The sequence below is a fragment of the Lacerta agilis genome, chromosome 6, assembly GCF_009819535.1.
Source record: "Lacerta agilis isolate rLacAgi1 chromosome 6, rLacAgi1.pri, whole genome shotgun sequence".
Lineage (NCBI taxonomy): Eukaryota > Metazoa > Chordata > Lepidosauria > Squamata > Lacertidae > Lacerta > Lacerta agilis.
The window spans coordinates 73,117,773-73,134,755 of record NC_046317.1 but is presented as its reverse complement, the minus strand read 5'-3'; the positions used below and the strand labels follow the sequence as shown (position 1 = coordinate 73,134,755).

The window sequence follows — 16,983 nt, the reverse complement described above, 5'->3', positions numbered from 1 at the left end:
AGCAGATTCTCCCCTCACCACTGGCTTACCACAATAGAACCGTAATAGCAAATAGGGTGAAGTGTTAAGAATGTGTATTTAGACCCACTCTATTCCTGAAGTGTCCTAGTTAAAAATACAAACATTGGATGTATGACCATAACCCAGGGTTTCCATATTTCAAAAAGTGAAAATGCGGGTTTCCCCAGACATTTTAGCTGCTTTTCGAAAAATTCGTTTGGATACCATTTTCAACAGCCAAATCCCGGCTATGTCCAGGAAATTCAAGACATATGGCAGCCCTACCATAACCCCCACAACTAGGTTTATAGAGCCACACAGGTTAACGAAGTCCAAACACAGTGAGTTCTGGGCATGTTTGGGGCTACTCGTGAATACAAACATTCCTAGGTGCATAGCAGTGTATCAGGTGTGTGGAACTAATATCTGGCTGGCCTTGGCAGAGGGACAATTTATTATACTAGATCTGCAGGAAGAGCTGGCTACAGTCACCAGAAGTATGTCTGGCTAGCTGTTAATATGGCACTATTTTCACATAGTGCATAGCCAGAAAGCATCTAAACGCTGCTATGCAGTGATGCACGAGCTATCACTTCTAAAATAACAGGTACTTCTCTAAGTTCCTCACCCAGGCTCTGTTTCTTATACTGTGTAAAACAGAAGGAAGATAATGAGGTACAAATGAGGAAGAGGAAGCTGCAAAAGGAAAAATCCAAGTAGAAGGAAAGCCCCAAGTTCCCCGTCCTGATTAATGCCACAGGAAAGTACAGCTTGGGTAAGCACGTGCCAGGAAAATCCATTGTAAGTAGGGAGATCATGCTATCTTCTCATCTTTGGGTATCGGAATACTAATAACCACTCCCAATCTGGTGACTGCTTAGAGAGGTTCAGAAGTTCCCCAGGGTATATGTGCCTCCCCATCCACTTCAGTGGAAGGACATGCCAGCTCCTATGAGAGGACTACAGATAGACCTCTCCATTGGAATGAATGGGGAAACCCAGAATCAACTTCTGTCTGGGTCAGTTTAATCCACACACTGCAAATCCATTGCTTGGGAAACCTCAGTGAATTTTAAGACAGAATGTTTCTTAAGATAAAACTTTTTTTTTCAGAGCCAAGCTGCTAGGTCAAGGCACTGCATGAGGCTGCTTTCTTTTAAAAGACATAAGCGACAAGTCGAACGACCAGAACTTCTGAACCTATCTTGTACGGTACTAAGCGATTATCCATGTTCATCTGTCTTTCAAGTAAAGGTATCCACTTCTACTAAAGGCAGTCAAAAATGGCTTCCTCTCCTCTGCATACCTCTGACTCAGGTGGGGGGGGGGGACAACTACAGCCACAGCTATGGAATTATATGGCTGGGTCAGCGCAACCTGCCAAATGCAGTGTGCCTCTCTCAGAAACTTCCTCCCCTCGCAACATGTTGCTAGGCAGAAGGCCAGGCACCTTAGCTATTCAAAAGATTGCAGTTCATTACTGCTACAGTATCTCTGTGAGAAACAGGCTCTTATCCTAAACTCCAACAGTGAAGCGATATTGGATACTGTGAAATACATAGCTTGAGACTCTCTTCTCCTCTACATGATTCAGTACAAAGCCTTTAAAAAACCACCTCATCTTCCTATGAGGGCCATTCTGTTCTCAGTGTTATTTATACCAGAGGCAGCTGTGAAGCTGCCAGCGTTCACAATATTGTATTTAGTTCATTTGAAGCGAAAGAACGCACACTTGCTTTGTACCTGGAAAGTATCCCAAATAGCCAAAGACCAGAGCTTTCAGTATTCAAAAATGTCTATTTTTGTTTCTGCTGTTTAAAAAATAAGGAAAATATTTAGGTTATAAATACTTACCTGCGGAATTTAAGTTTGGATATCAGCAATACTTACGTTTTTTGTTTTTTTTTAGTGAGAAGTTCAAGGAAGCAAACCTGTTCAAGGATAGTTCTACAACAATGGGCGGGCAAGTGGTTGCCAGTTTGGCAGAGCTGGCCAAGACATCATGATAATTTGGCCATACCAAGAGGCACTCCTCTTTTTAACACAGTTCACAGTCCACCCAGATGCTATCCAGTGGAAGACTCATTTTTGTGATAGGGAGAGCTAGGCAACAGCACTAATGTGCTTCTGTGCAACTCCTTTTGGCAGGTCTTGGTGGACAGATCCGTCTCTCTCACTCTGCCAGCCTAAATGGTGCCATCTGGTTTTGCCACATGGAAGTTCTATTCTTGCAATCTGAATGAAACGACTGATGCCCCACATGCACAAGCTGAACCACTTCTGACCACTGTGCCGAAACAGTAGGAGTGGCCATAAGCCACCATAACATGGAGAGCCTACATAAGCTACAGGGCAGGTAGGTAGCCGTGTTGGTCTACCATAGTAAAAATAAATAAATAAAAAATCCTTCCAGTAGCACCTTAGAGACCAACTAAGTTTGTTCTTGGTATGAGTTTTGGTGTGCATGCACACTTCTTCAGATACACTGAAACAGAAGTCACCAGACCCTTATATATAGTAAGAGAGTGAGGAGGGGTATTACTCAGAAGGATGGGTAATCACCCATTCCCACCACCCTTCTGAGTAATACCCCTGACTTCTGTTTCAGTGTATCTGAAGAAGTGTGCATGCACATGAAAGCTCATACCAAGAACAAACTTAGTTGGTCTCTAAGGTGCTACTGGAAGGATTTATTTTATTTTTTATTTTGTATAAGCTACAGGGGTTCATTATATCACCATGTGCACTCACCTGACTCTATACTGTCTGGTGTATCCCTGAAATGTGGAGGCTAGTGGTGGTTGCTCGGTGGTACCAAGAAGAACATTTTCTAAAACTCTGCACACACTCAAATGATTTTTTGCTACTTCATATGTTCGAGGACTAAGCCCTTGACAATGAAAACAGGTTCTAGCACTCTGACCTGGTCCAAAATAAAGTCCTCAAGACAGGGTTCTAAAGAAGAAGAAGAAACATGCAGAGCTCCATTTCCTTTGCACCATCACAGGATTGTTTAAAAAGCCACAAATAGATTATTAAAACATTAATATTGCAAGAGAAACTTTAGCTCCGAACGTTTACTGGCCTGACCTTGACTAGGATTAAATAGGTTAATAGGACTAGGATTAAATAGGTTAGACAAGCAGTTTTCTTGATTATATATATATATATATATATATATATAGAGAGAGAGAGAGAGAGAGAGAGAGAGAGAGAGAGAGAGAGAGAAAACTGCTTGTCTTGGAACTTAAGAAACATTGTAGAGGAAAACAAGGGAGAAGTCAGAACCACTTGACTTGTGCAGAGCATATACTTTGGCCGGGCCAAACAGCAAGTTCTCAGGAAAAACAGCTGATTAATTTCTAGATCTTACGGTTCAACAGGTATATAATGCTTGCTGGCTACCCCTGTATGGGAAATGTGTTTAGACCAAATATAAAATCCTTCTGCTACAGCATTTTCTCACCTCCTGTCATGAACTTCAAGAATGCATATTGCATTCAGAGGCTACTAACATGAAGCTGGGTCAGTGAAAAGAATCTCAACAGCAGGTGTGCAGAACAGAAAGAGGAATACACCCTTTGTCACCTTCATTTCCCCATGGGGGGGAAAAAAAACTTGCAGACTTATCTGCCTATATCCCATTACAGTTGATTTAAACAGACTAGGTATGCATAGGATTATAGCCCCAGGCAAGTAAGTAATGAATGGGGGAAGAGATAAATGAAATCATATAAGAGCTGGAATAATAAGCTTAAATGAATGGTGCTTTCACACTCATAATCTTTGCTAGCTGGATACAGCCATCTCAGTTGACAACACAGGCAATTCCTTCCCTATAACACCACAATTCAATCAATAGTCCATAGTGCATCATTATTTTTTCCAAAGTCATCTGAATTAGAGTTATTTGAACAACATCTAGGGGGCCACAGGCATCCCACTCCTGTTCCAATTCCTCCATGGTTTATTGTGTATTCAACTGGAGTTAAATCTACTCGTCTCCTTCCCAAGTTGCATTTGTCCCTCACAGGGAGAATGTCTACCCACATGGTTACAAGCAGAACCAGGGCCGTCTTAACCACAGGCATTAGGGGTGTGGGGCACCTGGGCGCAGGGCTCTCGGGGGTGCCAGGCCGAGAGTCTGGGGCCCAAGAATTGGAGCCTGGGGAAGAGCCTGCCCGTTGGAGCGCCGTGGCAGGCTCTTCTGCTGCGAGTTCGGGGACAAGTGAGCCAGCGAGGCGTTGAGGCAGCTGGCCGCCTCCACCCTCCTGCACGCCTGGGATTGGCATAGGGACATGGAGAGGCCCACCCAGAGCACGCTACCCACCCAACGAGGTGCCTGGCCTAGCGCTGCTGCCTCATGCTCCTTTGCCCTGCCTGTGCACCTCAACAGCTGACCCAGAGTGTGCTGCCCCCCTAAAAAACGTTGACAACTCTGGGCAACCGGGGGGGGGGGCGCCAGGCAGAATTTTGCACCCCAGCTCCGCATATGCTTAAGACACCCCTGAGCAGAACAATAAGAAGTCTGGGATATCCCTACATGATTTTAATGTTCTTCAGAGGAGGCAGAGCCAGCTTTATATACTCATTTCTTATTAAAGCATATGCAAACTTTACTCAAGTAAGGCATATGGTACTAGTGGGTTCCATTTCCCCCTATGAATTGAAAATTGCTGATGGTCTTGTTGAACCACTTAACTATTTTGTTTGCCTGTGGTAGCAATTGTCATCTGCTGTGCAACATGCCGTATGATTTTTAATGGTCTTTTTACTGCTTCTTTTATTTCTTATGTTGTATTTTCTCGTATTTATTGAATTTGCATTCCAATGTAAAATGCAATATAATAAAAGAGGCAGTCAAAATGAAAAATCAAAATCAATATGTAATGTGGACATGTAACAGACCCCCTGAATGAAGCTCATGGTCCGTTGTTGGTGCACAGACCGCAGTCTGGAAACCCCTGAGCTACTGGACAACTCATACATAGGTACCTGCTTATTTGCCCAGAACTCTGATTTTTCTCCTGTTAGAAGGTTGATTACCACGACTAAAAATTTAGACACCTCCGCTCCCCACATTCCAGTTGGAAACAAAACAAATGCATACATAACACTGCAAAATCTAAAATTCAGTTGAAACAGCACTTCTAGAATATATCATCTGCTTGGTTACAAAAGTAAAAATGCTCAAAACCAATGTTAAAACTCATGAGTCTGCAAATGAGAAGAACCATAAGGACTTTAAGTGTAACATTGCTCCCCCTTCCAGCCCCAAAGTGCAACCCACCCAATCCTTTCCCCCATAGTTTAGAAATCAAAGATCAGGTTAGCTTTTATTGTTTATGCCAATCAAATAGAAGATACACACCTGACATCCACCTTTCTCCTAAATGAAAGCATGAGGAGCAGGATATAAGAGAGAAAGAGACAGGGCTTAGATTAAAAGAAATGCAGTTTTGAGATGCTTTTCAAAATGGGAAAGATGCATACACAAGTGCCATAATACTGTGGCCATAATACTGTGGTTTTCAAAATGTATTCCTAGGAACTCTGGTGTTCCTAAAAAGCTTATCAGTGGTTCCTCATTAAGAACATATACTGAGGTAGAAAACTAGCCAGTCCCCTGCATGAACTAACCACCTCAAGTTTCTCTGAATACACAGAGGTTTCTTGGTGCACAAATGGATATGGGAATGAATGTAGAACATTTCTAACTGCCACCCTTTCCAGTGATTCTGTGATAGTAACAGGACAACGAACAGCTTCTAGTCCTCAAGACGGGTTTTTCCACTGAATGTGAAATAGTGAACTTGCAACATTCCATTTGCCAAACCACAAACATTTCAAGTTATGATTCTGCTCACTCTAGAAGACTCCAGTCATCTCTTTAATTGAGGGAACAACTACAGGTGTCAAAATGACTTGTGGTTTTAGGTTGGCCTTCTCTTTTTACACACTAGTACTCCTCTCCATATGAAAACTGCTGTATTGGAACAACCCAAAAGGTCCAGACCTATGTCTCTTAACAGGAAAGGTCACAAGTAGTTTATGATGAATAGCCATCTCCCACATACTGTTTGTCCCCAGCATCTTGTACCAAGCCACCCATTGCCTGCTACAGGAAAGGGCAGCAGTTTAAATAAACATACCTCTAAAAGGAAAAAAATAAAATAAAATTAGCTAATCACAACCTTTTCTAAAGGTCTCCCATTGTTCTGGGCAACTTTAAGGCAGGAGTGGGAAGACTCCAGAAGGCCAGAGATGCCCAGACAGCCTACAGGGCAGAAGCAATATTTACATAGCAGAGCAATGAGTGGAAAATGTGTTTGCTGGAAGGAAGCAGGGGGAGAGCCCAACATCTGCTATGAAGAGGCCACTTCCATCTGCCCAGTCATATGGCAATAATATTATTAATTGTTTACAATGTGCTTTTAATGAGCTAAGTGCTCTATTGTCTTTATCCCGTTTCCCTCCACAATGATCCTACGATGTAGGACAATACTATCTCTCACACCTAGGACAAGATGCAACAATTCACTCTCTTGTTTCATTAGACTGCTCTAATGCTCCCAGGAAATATTCTCCCCACCCCACCTCACTTCACCCCCGGCTGGGTAAAAATATCTTCCTTGCCATGTTTGCCAAGTATCCTATGAGCTGAATCTGGACTGCTGAAAAGTTACACATCACAATATCCCAACTGCATAAATGACCCATCGCAGCAAGATGTGAGTGCATACACACATGTGAGAATCACTCTGGAAGCCACCCCATAGATGCTCCCTCTCCTCCTTCCGTGCTGCAGAAGGATGTTGCAGCGCACAGCAAAAATGCTATAGGAGTTACATGGGGAAATCAAGCAAACATTTTACATTTGAAATCACAGTGGGATCTTAGCTGAGAATTCTGGTGCAGCCATTGTACCAACCTCGGAAATTGGGACTTGGGACTTCCTGTTACAACCCCAAACAGGCTTTGCTGTTGACCGACTGGACCTCCATGGCTTCCCAGGCATTTGCCCTCTTATCTCTACCTTTCAGTAGAAACTCAAGCTCAGGCTTATTCCACATGTGTAACATGCTGATCAAAGCACAAAGCTTGACCCATTTGGCAAGTGTGCCTTAGTGTGGTACATGTTGTTTCCTCCTGCCTTGTTTGATGATGTTGAATAAGTGGGTCAAGGCCTAATTACACGTTACAGGGGACATTTGGCTGCCACCTCCCCTCCCCCGCTCCCCTACCCTCCCTGGTATTATTTAGTTAAATAAGGCACGCGACCACATTAGGCACAGCACTCGCCCCACTCCCACAAGCAGCAGCCAAAGAAGCGGAGTTTATGTCTGGAAAGAAAGAATGGAGGAGGAAATGTGGAGTGTGGGCAGCCACGTAATGCCCTGAAACACATAGTTGGGCTCTCAGTCCAGTGAGGACTGCTATATGAAGAATCCTGTCTGGAGGATGGACCCTAAAGTCATTCTGGGGCACCACTGAAAGCTAGAAGGAAAAGGAGGAACTGAATGCAAGTTTACATTTACAGTGACTGTATGATATCATGGGATGCAGGTGGCATTGTGGTCTAAACCACAGAGACTAGGGCTTGCCAATCAGAAGGTTGGCGGTTTGAATCCCCGCAAGGGGGTGAGCTCCCATTGCTCAGTCCCTGCTCCTGCCAACCTAGCAGTTTGAAAGCACGTCAAAGTGCAAGTAGATAAATAGGTACCACTCCGGTGGGAAGGTAAACGCCGTTTCCATGCGCTGCTCTGGTTCGCCAGAAGTGGCTTAGTCATGCTGGCCACATGACCCGGAAGCTGTCTGCGGACAAACGCCGGCTCCCTCAGCCAGTAAAACGAGATGAGCGCCGCAACCCCAGAGTCGTCCGCGACTGGACTTAACGGTCAGGGGTCCCTTTACCTTTACCTTTATGACATCCAGTGATTCCCTGCATGTACTGGGGAAACGAGCTGGAAGCTTATTTGAAGGGCAGAAGAAGAAATCAATATAAACCTAGGATCAGCCCAGGATGCAACTTGGAACATCAGATGGTGGGACATCAAAACATGGATTGTCCCCAAAATGGTACCCCTTGCTATCTAAGCCCAGTCTTTTAAACTGACCCAACTTATCCTACTAACATCTAACAGAAAGAGCTGGAAACAAGAAAGCAAGAAAGGAGAAGGAAGAATTTGTCCTTTCTTATTTCCCAGCATGGGCATAGATGCTGTGCAGCACAACGGAATAATATGTTTATTACAAAGTTAAATGCATCCCTTAGCTCAGCACCTGGGCAAAAGGTACTTACGTGTTGTTGAGGATTTGGAGGCGTTCCCCTTTCTTGAAAGAAAGATCTGATTCTGTTCGTGATTCATAGTCATAGAGGGCCACAAAGGTGGTGACTCCACCTGCAACAAGACAAGTTCAAGACTATAGCTGAACACCATTGCATATCAAATTCAGTCAGGGCTCTTGTTGTGTTGGGGAAATTAATATGTTGAAGCCCCTTTTGTGTACTTTTTACACCACGTACCATTACATGTAAATAGGAAGGGTAGCACAGAGGTCAACGGCCCCACCATGGCATATGAAAGCCTTAAAAAGATCCCTGTGCAAAGAGTTGTGCATGTGATGGGACTGAAGACCCTGCATTTCTAGACACACATCTACTTTGGGGAACAGAGCCTTCTTGCCACAACTCCAAAAGCATGTTCATTATACATGCTATTAAAAAGTCTGGAAAAGTTCTATTCATGGTAGGTATCATACTGACCAGCTAGAGGCCCGCAGCGCTGAGGAGACGTAACCATATCAGATGTATTTGAGCCGCCAAAGAGTTTTGGTTCTGTGGTAGTTGTTCCAAATACACGACTGGGAGTCCGATGAGTATCTGACACTGTGGTTTTGCTGGGTGTCTGAGAGGCAGAGCAACCACCATGGATATTTTCTGTAGATTCCAGACTGCGCCTCCGTTGACTGGGGTCTTTGGGTTTGCTCTTACTGCTCCCCATGATTCAAGCTACAGGAGAAGAGGACACAAAACATTATCTCACTTTGTAGCGTTTGCAAGATCAAAAACCGAACAATTAAGATTTGGCAGCTGCATTTGGAGAGGTGTACTCTGCTTTGTCAACACTGTTTCAGAACAATCAGATCTCACAAATGGCATGAGAAGACCCATGATGCCTTTTTTTAAAAGTTCGCTAACTCACTCCATTCTAAATTTGTTGGAAGATCATTGAGGTGGAAGTTAAAAATGTTGTGGAATAAATAAGAATCCTTGGAAACAGATTGTGGAGGGGTAGACATGTTAGTCAGATGCAGCAATAACTACAGGGTCCTCCTGTTACACCTTAGTCATCACCATTGTCGTCATCATACAGTGGTACCTTTGGTTACGTACTTAATTGGTTCCGGGGTGCCGTTCATAACCCAAAAAGTACATAACCTGAATGGCGCTATCACACATGCATGAAAGCGCGGTTTTGCGCTTTGCACATGCACAGACCACGCAGAACACTTCTGTGCATGCGCGGACCACGCACGGGGTGAAAGACACCTCTGGGTTACCGGAGTACGTAACCCAAAAAAAACATAACCCGAGGTATGACTGTATTTGTATACTGCCTTTCCACAGCTAAAACCATGATCAAGGCGGCTTACAAGATGAAAGGATCTACATAATTACAAACATGACAAAAGTAGTAATAAATAATAAATAAAACACACCAAAAAGTGCACAACCAAATTTAACAATTTCCAAACTAAAAATTAAGAAACGAATTTAAAGAGGAAGAAAAAAGAATATCAGTAACGCAACAAGACCCACCCCCTAAACAATACTCCACCCAAATTAATCATTTTATTGTGGCAGGAGCTTTTGGGGGGGGGGACTAGTCCACTGAAGAAGACCAAGGTCAAAACGTGTTTTTGTTCTGTGATACTTTGTGAGTTACATCTGTTCAGTTTCTTGATATTTTGGCAGCATACATTGCTGGTGTTTGCATTCTTTTGCTACTGGATCTTGGAAGATACATATTGTTTGCTTTTAATTGTAATCAGAATTCATAAAAAATATTTTTATTTACCATACACAGTCACACCAGTTTGTGACAATTTTTGCTCCCAATTTTTTTTTAATCACGTCTACAGTTGGTTGGGATTCATTTCCCTTTTTGTACAGCTCAATACAATAAACCATGTAGTACACATACATTAAATGGAGAGGGGGAATTCTGATCTTGCTCTCCACCCTCAAAGGCCTGTGCAAAGCGGTGAATCTTGACCCAGCACTCAAATGTATACAATGGCTTGGCCAGATGCACCAGTGTGTGTGTGTGTGTGTGTGTGTGTGTGTGTGTGTAGAAAAGCCCTCTTGCACACAGGATTTACATAGGGCAAATTCCCTGGGTGTTATGACAGCCAACAGGACCTCCCCTGCAGTTCACAAAACCTAGACAGCTCTATAAAGAAATATTTTTTTAAAGAAGTATTCCTCTTAGTTTATTTTAAAAGGAACAGTGAATACAAACTGGGGTGTGTGTGACAGAAACAAATATTATGGTGAGCGTAACATTTTCAACCTCAGTTGCAGAATTCTTTTTCGCCAAAGGACTCTGAGGTCAATGTGAGAGAGATAAGTTATAAAACCAATGAACCCAGCTAGACAGAGAAGACAGTTGTGTCTGGAGGATTTCAGTCAATAGGGAATGTGAGGCTCTTGATGCTTCATTACTTACACACTGGTTGGGCCGGGATCTCACTTGCTGATTGACATGACTACAGCCCGAATGAAGGAAGAGGGAGGAATTGTCACAGCAAGATTCAAAAAGATTAGACCACTTCCCTGTGTGTGAAGCCATCATCAGGAATGGATGGCAGCCATTTCCCCAGATACTAAGGTATCATGTAGCTATTGGTAACCTATTGTGAGATTTGGGAACTTAGACTTGAAAAGACACTGTCATTTTCATTTAAGCTTTTCTTGCGCAGAAATAAAAGCTTCTGTAAGCTCAACATACACCACAATGATCACTTTTGTTTGATTAATCTTGGGGCAAGAAGGAGAGAGTCTAGCAAACTGTCTAAACGTACAATCCTACACACACTTCTCTGGGAATAAGCTCCGCTGAACGTAGTGGTGGCAAATGCTGAATGAACACATTTGAGCTCCTTGGAGGAAGCAATAAAGTTCAACCCTCACCTCAGCCGTTTTCTCACTAGAGTAATCGTCTCAGATTCCCCTTCATACATTCAGTCAATGCGTGCAGAAGAGGAAAAACTGCAAACCATAGCACAACCACCAAGAATGTGAGAAGAGACTGCTGGATCAGGCCAATGGCCGCCCATGGAGTCCAACATCCTGTTCCCACAGTCACTGACTAGATGCCTGTGGGAAACCAGCAAGTGGGATTTGAGCACAAGAGCCCTCTCCCCTCCTGTGAATTCCAGCAACTGGTACAACATCGCTCAGCAACAGATAACATAGGTTACAAAGGGAGGACCCATGTTCAATTCCATCAACAACAGTAAATAATCTCAGGTAAAAGGGCTAAGAGAGACCTTCTGTGCAAGACCTCAGTGAACTGCCAGGGTAGTGAGTAAGATGGACCAATGGTCTGGTGCCGCACAGGGCAGCTTCAATATGTTCATACAGATGGAATGGCAGACCTCTATGCATACTCATGTAGCAATGTAGTAGTGCCTTTCTCATGTTCTGCACAGTCCAGGAGCAGGGTTGGCAGCTGCAAACTCACTCTCCACAAAGCAGTGATTTGTGTGTGGTAGCCGGCCTTATTTTATGTATTTATTTATCCAGATCATTTATTTCTCACTCTTCAACCAGAAAGGCTCCCAGGGCAGCTGAACTTTCAATAAAAATAACACAGCCCTTGACTTCAGAATTACAATCTAAAATGATCAGCAATGCAAAAGGAAAAGCAGATGGGGACAGAAGGAGGGGGGGGGGAACCAAATTCTTGGATTACCAAGATAACGTGAAGTGTTTTGAACACTTGCAGATTGTTGTTGTTTGAGATCGAAGAAGAATAAACACAGAACTTTCTGCACTGTAAGCAAATTATGGAGCTTTCATTCTTGGCTCCTCCAGTGCGTAACAGCCATCAATAGAGTTGTGATTTATTTCATGATTTTGAAAGGCGCCTAAGCTAGTAGCTGCTTTCCATATCATGTGACAATTGGGGTTCCTGTGGTGAGCATATCTTACGGTTTTAAATCTGAAGGCACCAACTCAGTGCAAGGCGAGAGAAAGCTCTTGTCTTGAAGAGAAGAAGAAGAAACGCAGTGTTTTCAATCACAAAGATTTTACTCACACAGGGCCTTTTTCTACAGTCTATTCAACACATGAAGGCTAGGGCAGGCCTTCCACTATGATCCTGTCCTTACTCCTCACCCCTCAGCAAAATGTGTCCAGCCAGTGTCATTTGCAATTAACGGCTTGAGACTCTGGAAAGCCATTGCCAGTCAGAGTCGATAATCCTGGACTAAAAGGACAATAAGACCTGGTAGCATCTTATGATCCTCGCAAAACGTTAACTCCCTTACAAAGTAAACTTTGATTTAAACTATGATTCTTTGAGGCAACCAAGGTATTGATGGCCTTAGGCTCTGCGTACACTGTATCTTTAAAGGACATTTGAAACACATTCCTTCCCTCAAAGAATTCCGCGCACTGTAATTTGTGAAGGGCTGCTGGGAATTGTAACTATGTGAGGGGTAAACTACATTGTCCAGAATTCTTTGCAGGAAAGAATGTGCTTTGTATGGAGCGTCTCCACCCCCATGTTCAGCCCAGACACTGAGGTTCAGCACTTAGGGCCTTTTGGAGGTTCCCTCACTGCGAGAAGCGAAGCTACAGGGAACCAGGCAGAGGGCCTTCTCAGTAGTGGCTCCCACCCTGTGGAACGCCCTCCCATCAGATGTCAAGGAAATAAACAACTCTCTGACTTTTAGAAGACATCTGAAGGCAGCCCCTGTTTAGGGAAGTTTTTAATGTTTGATGTTTTATTGTATTTTTAATATTTTGTTAGAAGCTGCCCAGAGTGGCTGGGGAAACCCAACCAGATGGGCGGGGTATAAATTTATCATCATCATCATCATCATCATGTGCTTTAAGTGTGTACACAGCCTCAGTCTATATTAGAATATATCATGGATGCAGTTATACAAACTCTTGCTGCTGAGCTTTGAATCATAATAAAGCGCCTTAATACTGATTTTTTAAAAAAATGTGCATTTAAGAATATGATCTGGAGGAATATTTTCTTTCTTTCTTTCTTTCTTTCTTTCTTTCTTTCTTTCTTTTTTTCTTTCTGTCTCCTTGGTTTTCTTGGATTTATTTCCAGCTCAAGAAACAGACATAGGTGAGAGAAGAGGCTTCAAGGTCGGATGAAACAACTTAAAGCTCGTTCCCTCAGATTTCCAAAACCTGTTCTGCTTAGCTCAATAATCAGTATATCTAGAATATCAGTCACTTTGGGTAAATGCCAATAGCGGGTTCAGACTTATGCATGACTGAGCATCTTGTACTAAGCTTCTTTCTCAGATGGGTTATTGCCAAGCCACAGTTGAAAATGCACTGCTCCGAGAAGACTGAACTCAGCCTTATCCTCGCTCATGTTTTCTGGGCTCCGGGTGCAAAAAATAGAATACAGGAACTGAAAAGGAAGCACTGTAGGAATCAAGGAACAAAGAATACAAACTGTAAGAATAACTCTGCTAGGTTAGACCAAAGGCACATACAGCCCAGCATCCTATTATCACAGTGGCCAACCAGATTTTATGTGGGCAATGGGACAGTGGCCAAGTCCTACTTTCAGCCATGTACCTGTTTTGGGCTTTTGGCAAGTCACACTCTCTCAGTTTCGTGAACAGTAACCTAACTACTGTAACTCACAGCAGTGGTGTGGTGGTAAATTTTAAAGTGCTGGAACTCATCCCGATGGCTTCCAATGCTATACCCTGTGTTTGTCCCCCATCCCCACCCCAATATATTCTCAAGGTATGTGTTATAAAACCAGTTTTAAAAAGCCACCTTCATTTTGTTTAACACACCTGCAATTGATTTCACACCTAGTTTGCCAGTGATGTGGATCAAACAAGACTATTAGTTTTTTTTTGTTTTTTTACACTCTCTCGTCCCTGCATCTTTATGCCAAGGTGAAGTGGAGTGTAATTGGAAGCAGCCAGCATTCTCAAAAGGCTCGTTTCTGACTGATTAGGCATGGCATAATAAGGGAGGCTTTCCTGCAACTGGATTAGTAATGAAGGCGAGCCCAGACTGGCAGAGGCCTCGGGGAAGAGAACTGCAAAGGGACAGAACTCTTTTGAGGCTATTGCTGGAATGGGCTCTGAATTTTCTGCTCTGTCCCCTGATAAGCATGGAAATAGGGAGAGAACTAAAAGGCTGCCTAGTATAATTGCCTAGTATAATCTCCTTCCATGGAGGAATGTCAAGTTATCCACCACCAACTGACCAATGCTATCCAGGCCACAATAGGTCATAAAGGCAGTGCGGGTATCATCTGGAAAAGTGCCTGAAGAAGAAAGCATCCCAAAGGAACAATGTTACATTCTACAGCAGGGGTAGGCAACCTAAGGCCCGGGGGGCCGGATGCAGCCCAATCGCATTCTCAATCCGGCCCACGGATGGTCTGGGAATCAGCGTGTTTTTACATGAGTAGAATGTGTGCTTTTATTTAAAATGCATCTCTGGGTTATTTGTGGGGCATAGGAATTCATTCATCCCCCCCCAAAAAAAAATAGTCCGGCCCATCACATGGTCTGAGGGATGGTGGACCAGCCCACGGCTGAAAAAAGTTGCTGACCCCTGTTCTACAGCAACCTCTAGCCAATCTGACCTGGGGGAAAATTCATTCCTAGCCTCAATTATTAGGATGAATCAGTTAAGCTCGGAGTATGGACAAAACACTTTTCCTGTCTGAAGACACAGCAAGTAGAAGTTGGGTTGCTCTTTCTCTCTCTCTCTCTCTCTCTCTCTCTCTCTCCAAACACTCACTATCCTTTCCCTAATTATGGAAATAAAGCTCAAGATCACGCAGGTGCGGGGAAAAATGTTTCCTGGTCCCAATAGGCCTAAAATGCAAGGCCCTTCACTCCCTATCAAGTTTTCAACAACTTTTTAAGTGTCAGGGACTGGTTGGACACTGAGGAGTGGTGGCTGGATACTTATGAATGGGCACCAGGAGAAGGGGGGTTGGAGACTGACTTGGAAGAAGGGACCCAGCGATCTGGAGAAGCCTGAAACAGCCAGGAGTCAGAGGAAGGAGAAGCTTGCAGGACTGGACAGTGAAGGACAGTTACAGGAGGGAGGGAGAGAGAGAGAAAGAAAGGTCAGGCTGGTGTAGAGTTCAGGGCTTCCACCTCTCCTCCTCCTGCCCCCACCTCTCTTGCTCCACTGACTCCTAGGACCAAGAGGGGACTGAAGTGGGAGGAGCAGAAGCAGGTTAGACGCAGACGGATTCTTTGCCTGCTTGCACGCAGCTCAGGTGGGCAAGATACATAAGCTGAGGTCGAGAGACGGGACCTCTCTGTCGCTGCAACCGCCTCATCAGGTGCACGCCTATGTGCCACACAATGTTCATTCTCAGGGCTGGATTTAGGTTTGATGAGGCCCTAAGCAACTGAAGGTAATGGGGCCCTTTATATGTCCAGCTGTCCTTTGCCAACAACAAACCACCGCTGTTTTTTGTGTTGAATATATGGTAATTTATGGACCTAATAGGTATCTAAAGCCAATTGCAAATAACAAAATATGTATTTTTGAACTGGCAGTATGAATTTAGAGAGAGAAATTACTCACATACGCTGTCACCTGACAGAGCTTTCTGTGGCGGACAGGGTGGCAGACAAATCAATCAGTGCAGTTCTCCTGGAATCTACAAAAGAGAAAAACATGGAATGTTAGCTAAGAATTCACAAAAACCAAACAACATCTGACTACATGACTTACAGCACCACCCTGAGCGTGTGAGGTTGAAATTAAGTCAGTGTTATTTCAATGGGACTTACCGTACTTCCAGGCGAGTGTGTACCACTGTGTGTTGAAAGCAAGCCCCACTTGTCCAATGGGGGATTGCTCCCTAGTAAATGCACTTAATTATTTAATCAATTTATACGGTGCTTACTGAAACAAGATCTCTAAGCCGTTTACAAAAGACAATCTAAAATATTCACAAAAACACACACACACAATAAAAGCAAACGTTAAAAAGCAAGGCTTGCATCTAAACCACATTTCATTAATATCGTGTTGAAAGTAGTGTGCTTTTGATTGGGCACATCTTTTTCTCAATGCCAAGAAACTGTGGGGGAGCAATGCAGCTCACTGTATCTTAAGGTCCCTAAATTTACTGATTCCAATGAGCCTACTCAGAGTATGATTAGTTTTAGATGTCATCCATTAAAACATGGTGAAATAAGATATTTTTTATAAGCAGGGTGGATAAAAATCAATGATTTTTTAAATAAAAAATTAAAAAAAATTGGATTTTTTTTATTTAAATCAGATTTTTTAAAATAAAATGCTTTTTGGTGAAAATATATTACCATCCAAAGGTTATTCAACCATGAAATAAAGATTAGTTTTTTAATTATGTAGAATAAGGCTGTATATGTTTAATTTTTTTGGTAAATAATTCCTTTAATCCATTCACAATGTCATTTATGCTCTTCCAGAGGTTTTTGTATGATTATTGGGCAGTTTCTCTGCCTACAAGATATTATCTCAGATGCTTGGTTTACTTTTGCAGTTCTCAAAACTGAATTTGACTCAGCAGAGATCGCATGCCTCTTCTTCACAGCAAAAATGTTATAACATGAACAGAGTTGAGAAAAAGACCTTAATCCTATTGTTCTACAAACCTATGAATACAGAATCAACCCCTTCAGTGTTAAGTTTCAAGAAGTTCAATGAATAGAAAAGAAACAATATTTTTCTGATTGTTTGGA

At 43.1% G+C, this 16,983-nt stretch overlaps 1 protein-coding gene across 5 annotated transcripts in view; it reads right to left on the bottom strand.

Moving 5' to 3' along the window:
* SRC (SRC proto-oncogene, non-receptor tyrosine kinase) overlaps positions 1 to 15,941 on the bottom strand; it is a 37,632-nt gene extending 21,691 nt beyond the window's left edge. For 2 of the 5 annotated variants that reach the window (XM_033153413.1, XM_033153415.1), the window contains exons 1-4: positions 15,836 to 15,941; positions 8,768 to 9,013; positions 8,303 to 8,402; positions 5,372 to 5,389 (exon numbers count right to left, since the gene is read on the bottom strand). In XM_033153413.1, the coding sequence (XP_033009304.1) occupies positions 5,372 to 5,389; positions 8,303 to 8,402; positions 8,768 to 9,005 (356 nt within the window). In that variant the 5' untranslated portion in view covers positions 9,006 to 9,013; positions 15,836 to 15,941. The remainder of the gene's footprint in view (positions 1 to 5,371; positions 5,390 to 8,302; positions 8,403 to 8,767; positions 9,014 to 15,835) is intronic. The other 3 variants (XM_033153414.1, XM_033153416.1, XM_033153417.1) reach the window with 2 other exon arrangements.
* Positions 15,942 to 16,983: the final 1,042 nt, after the last annotated feature.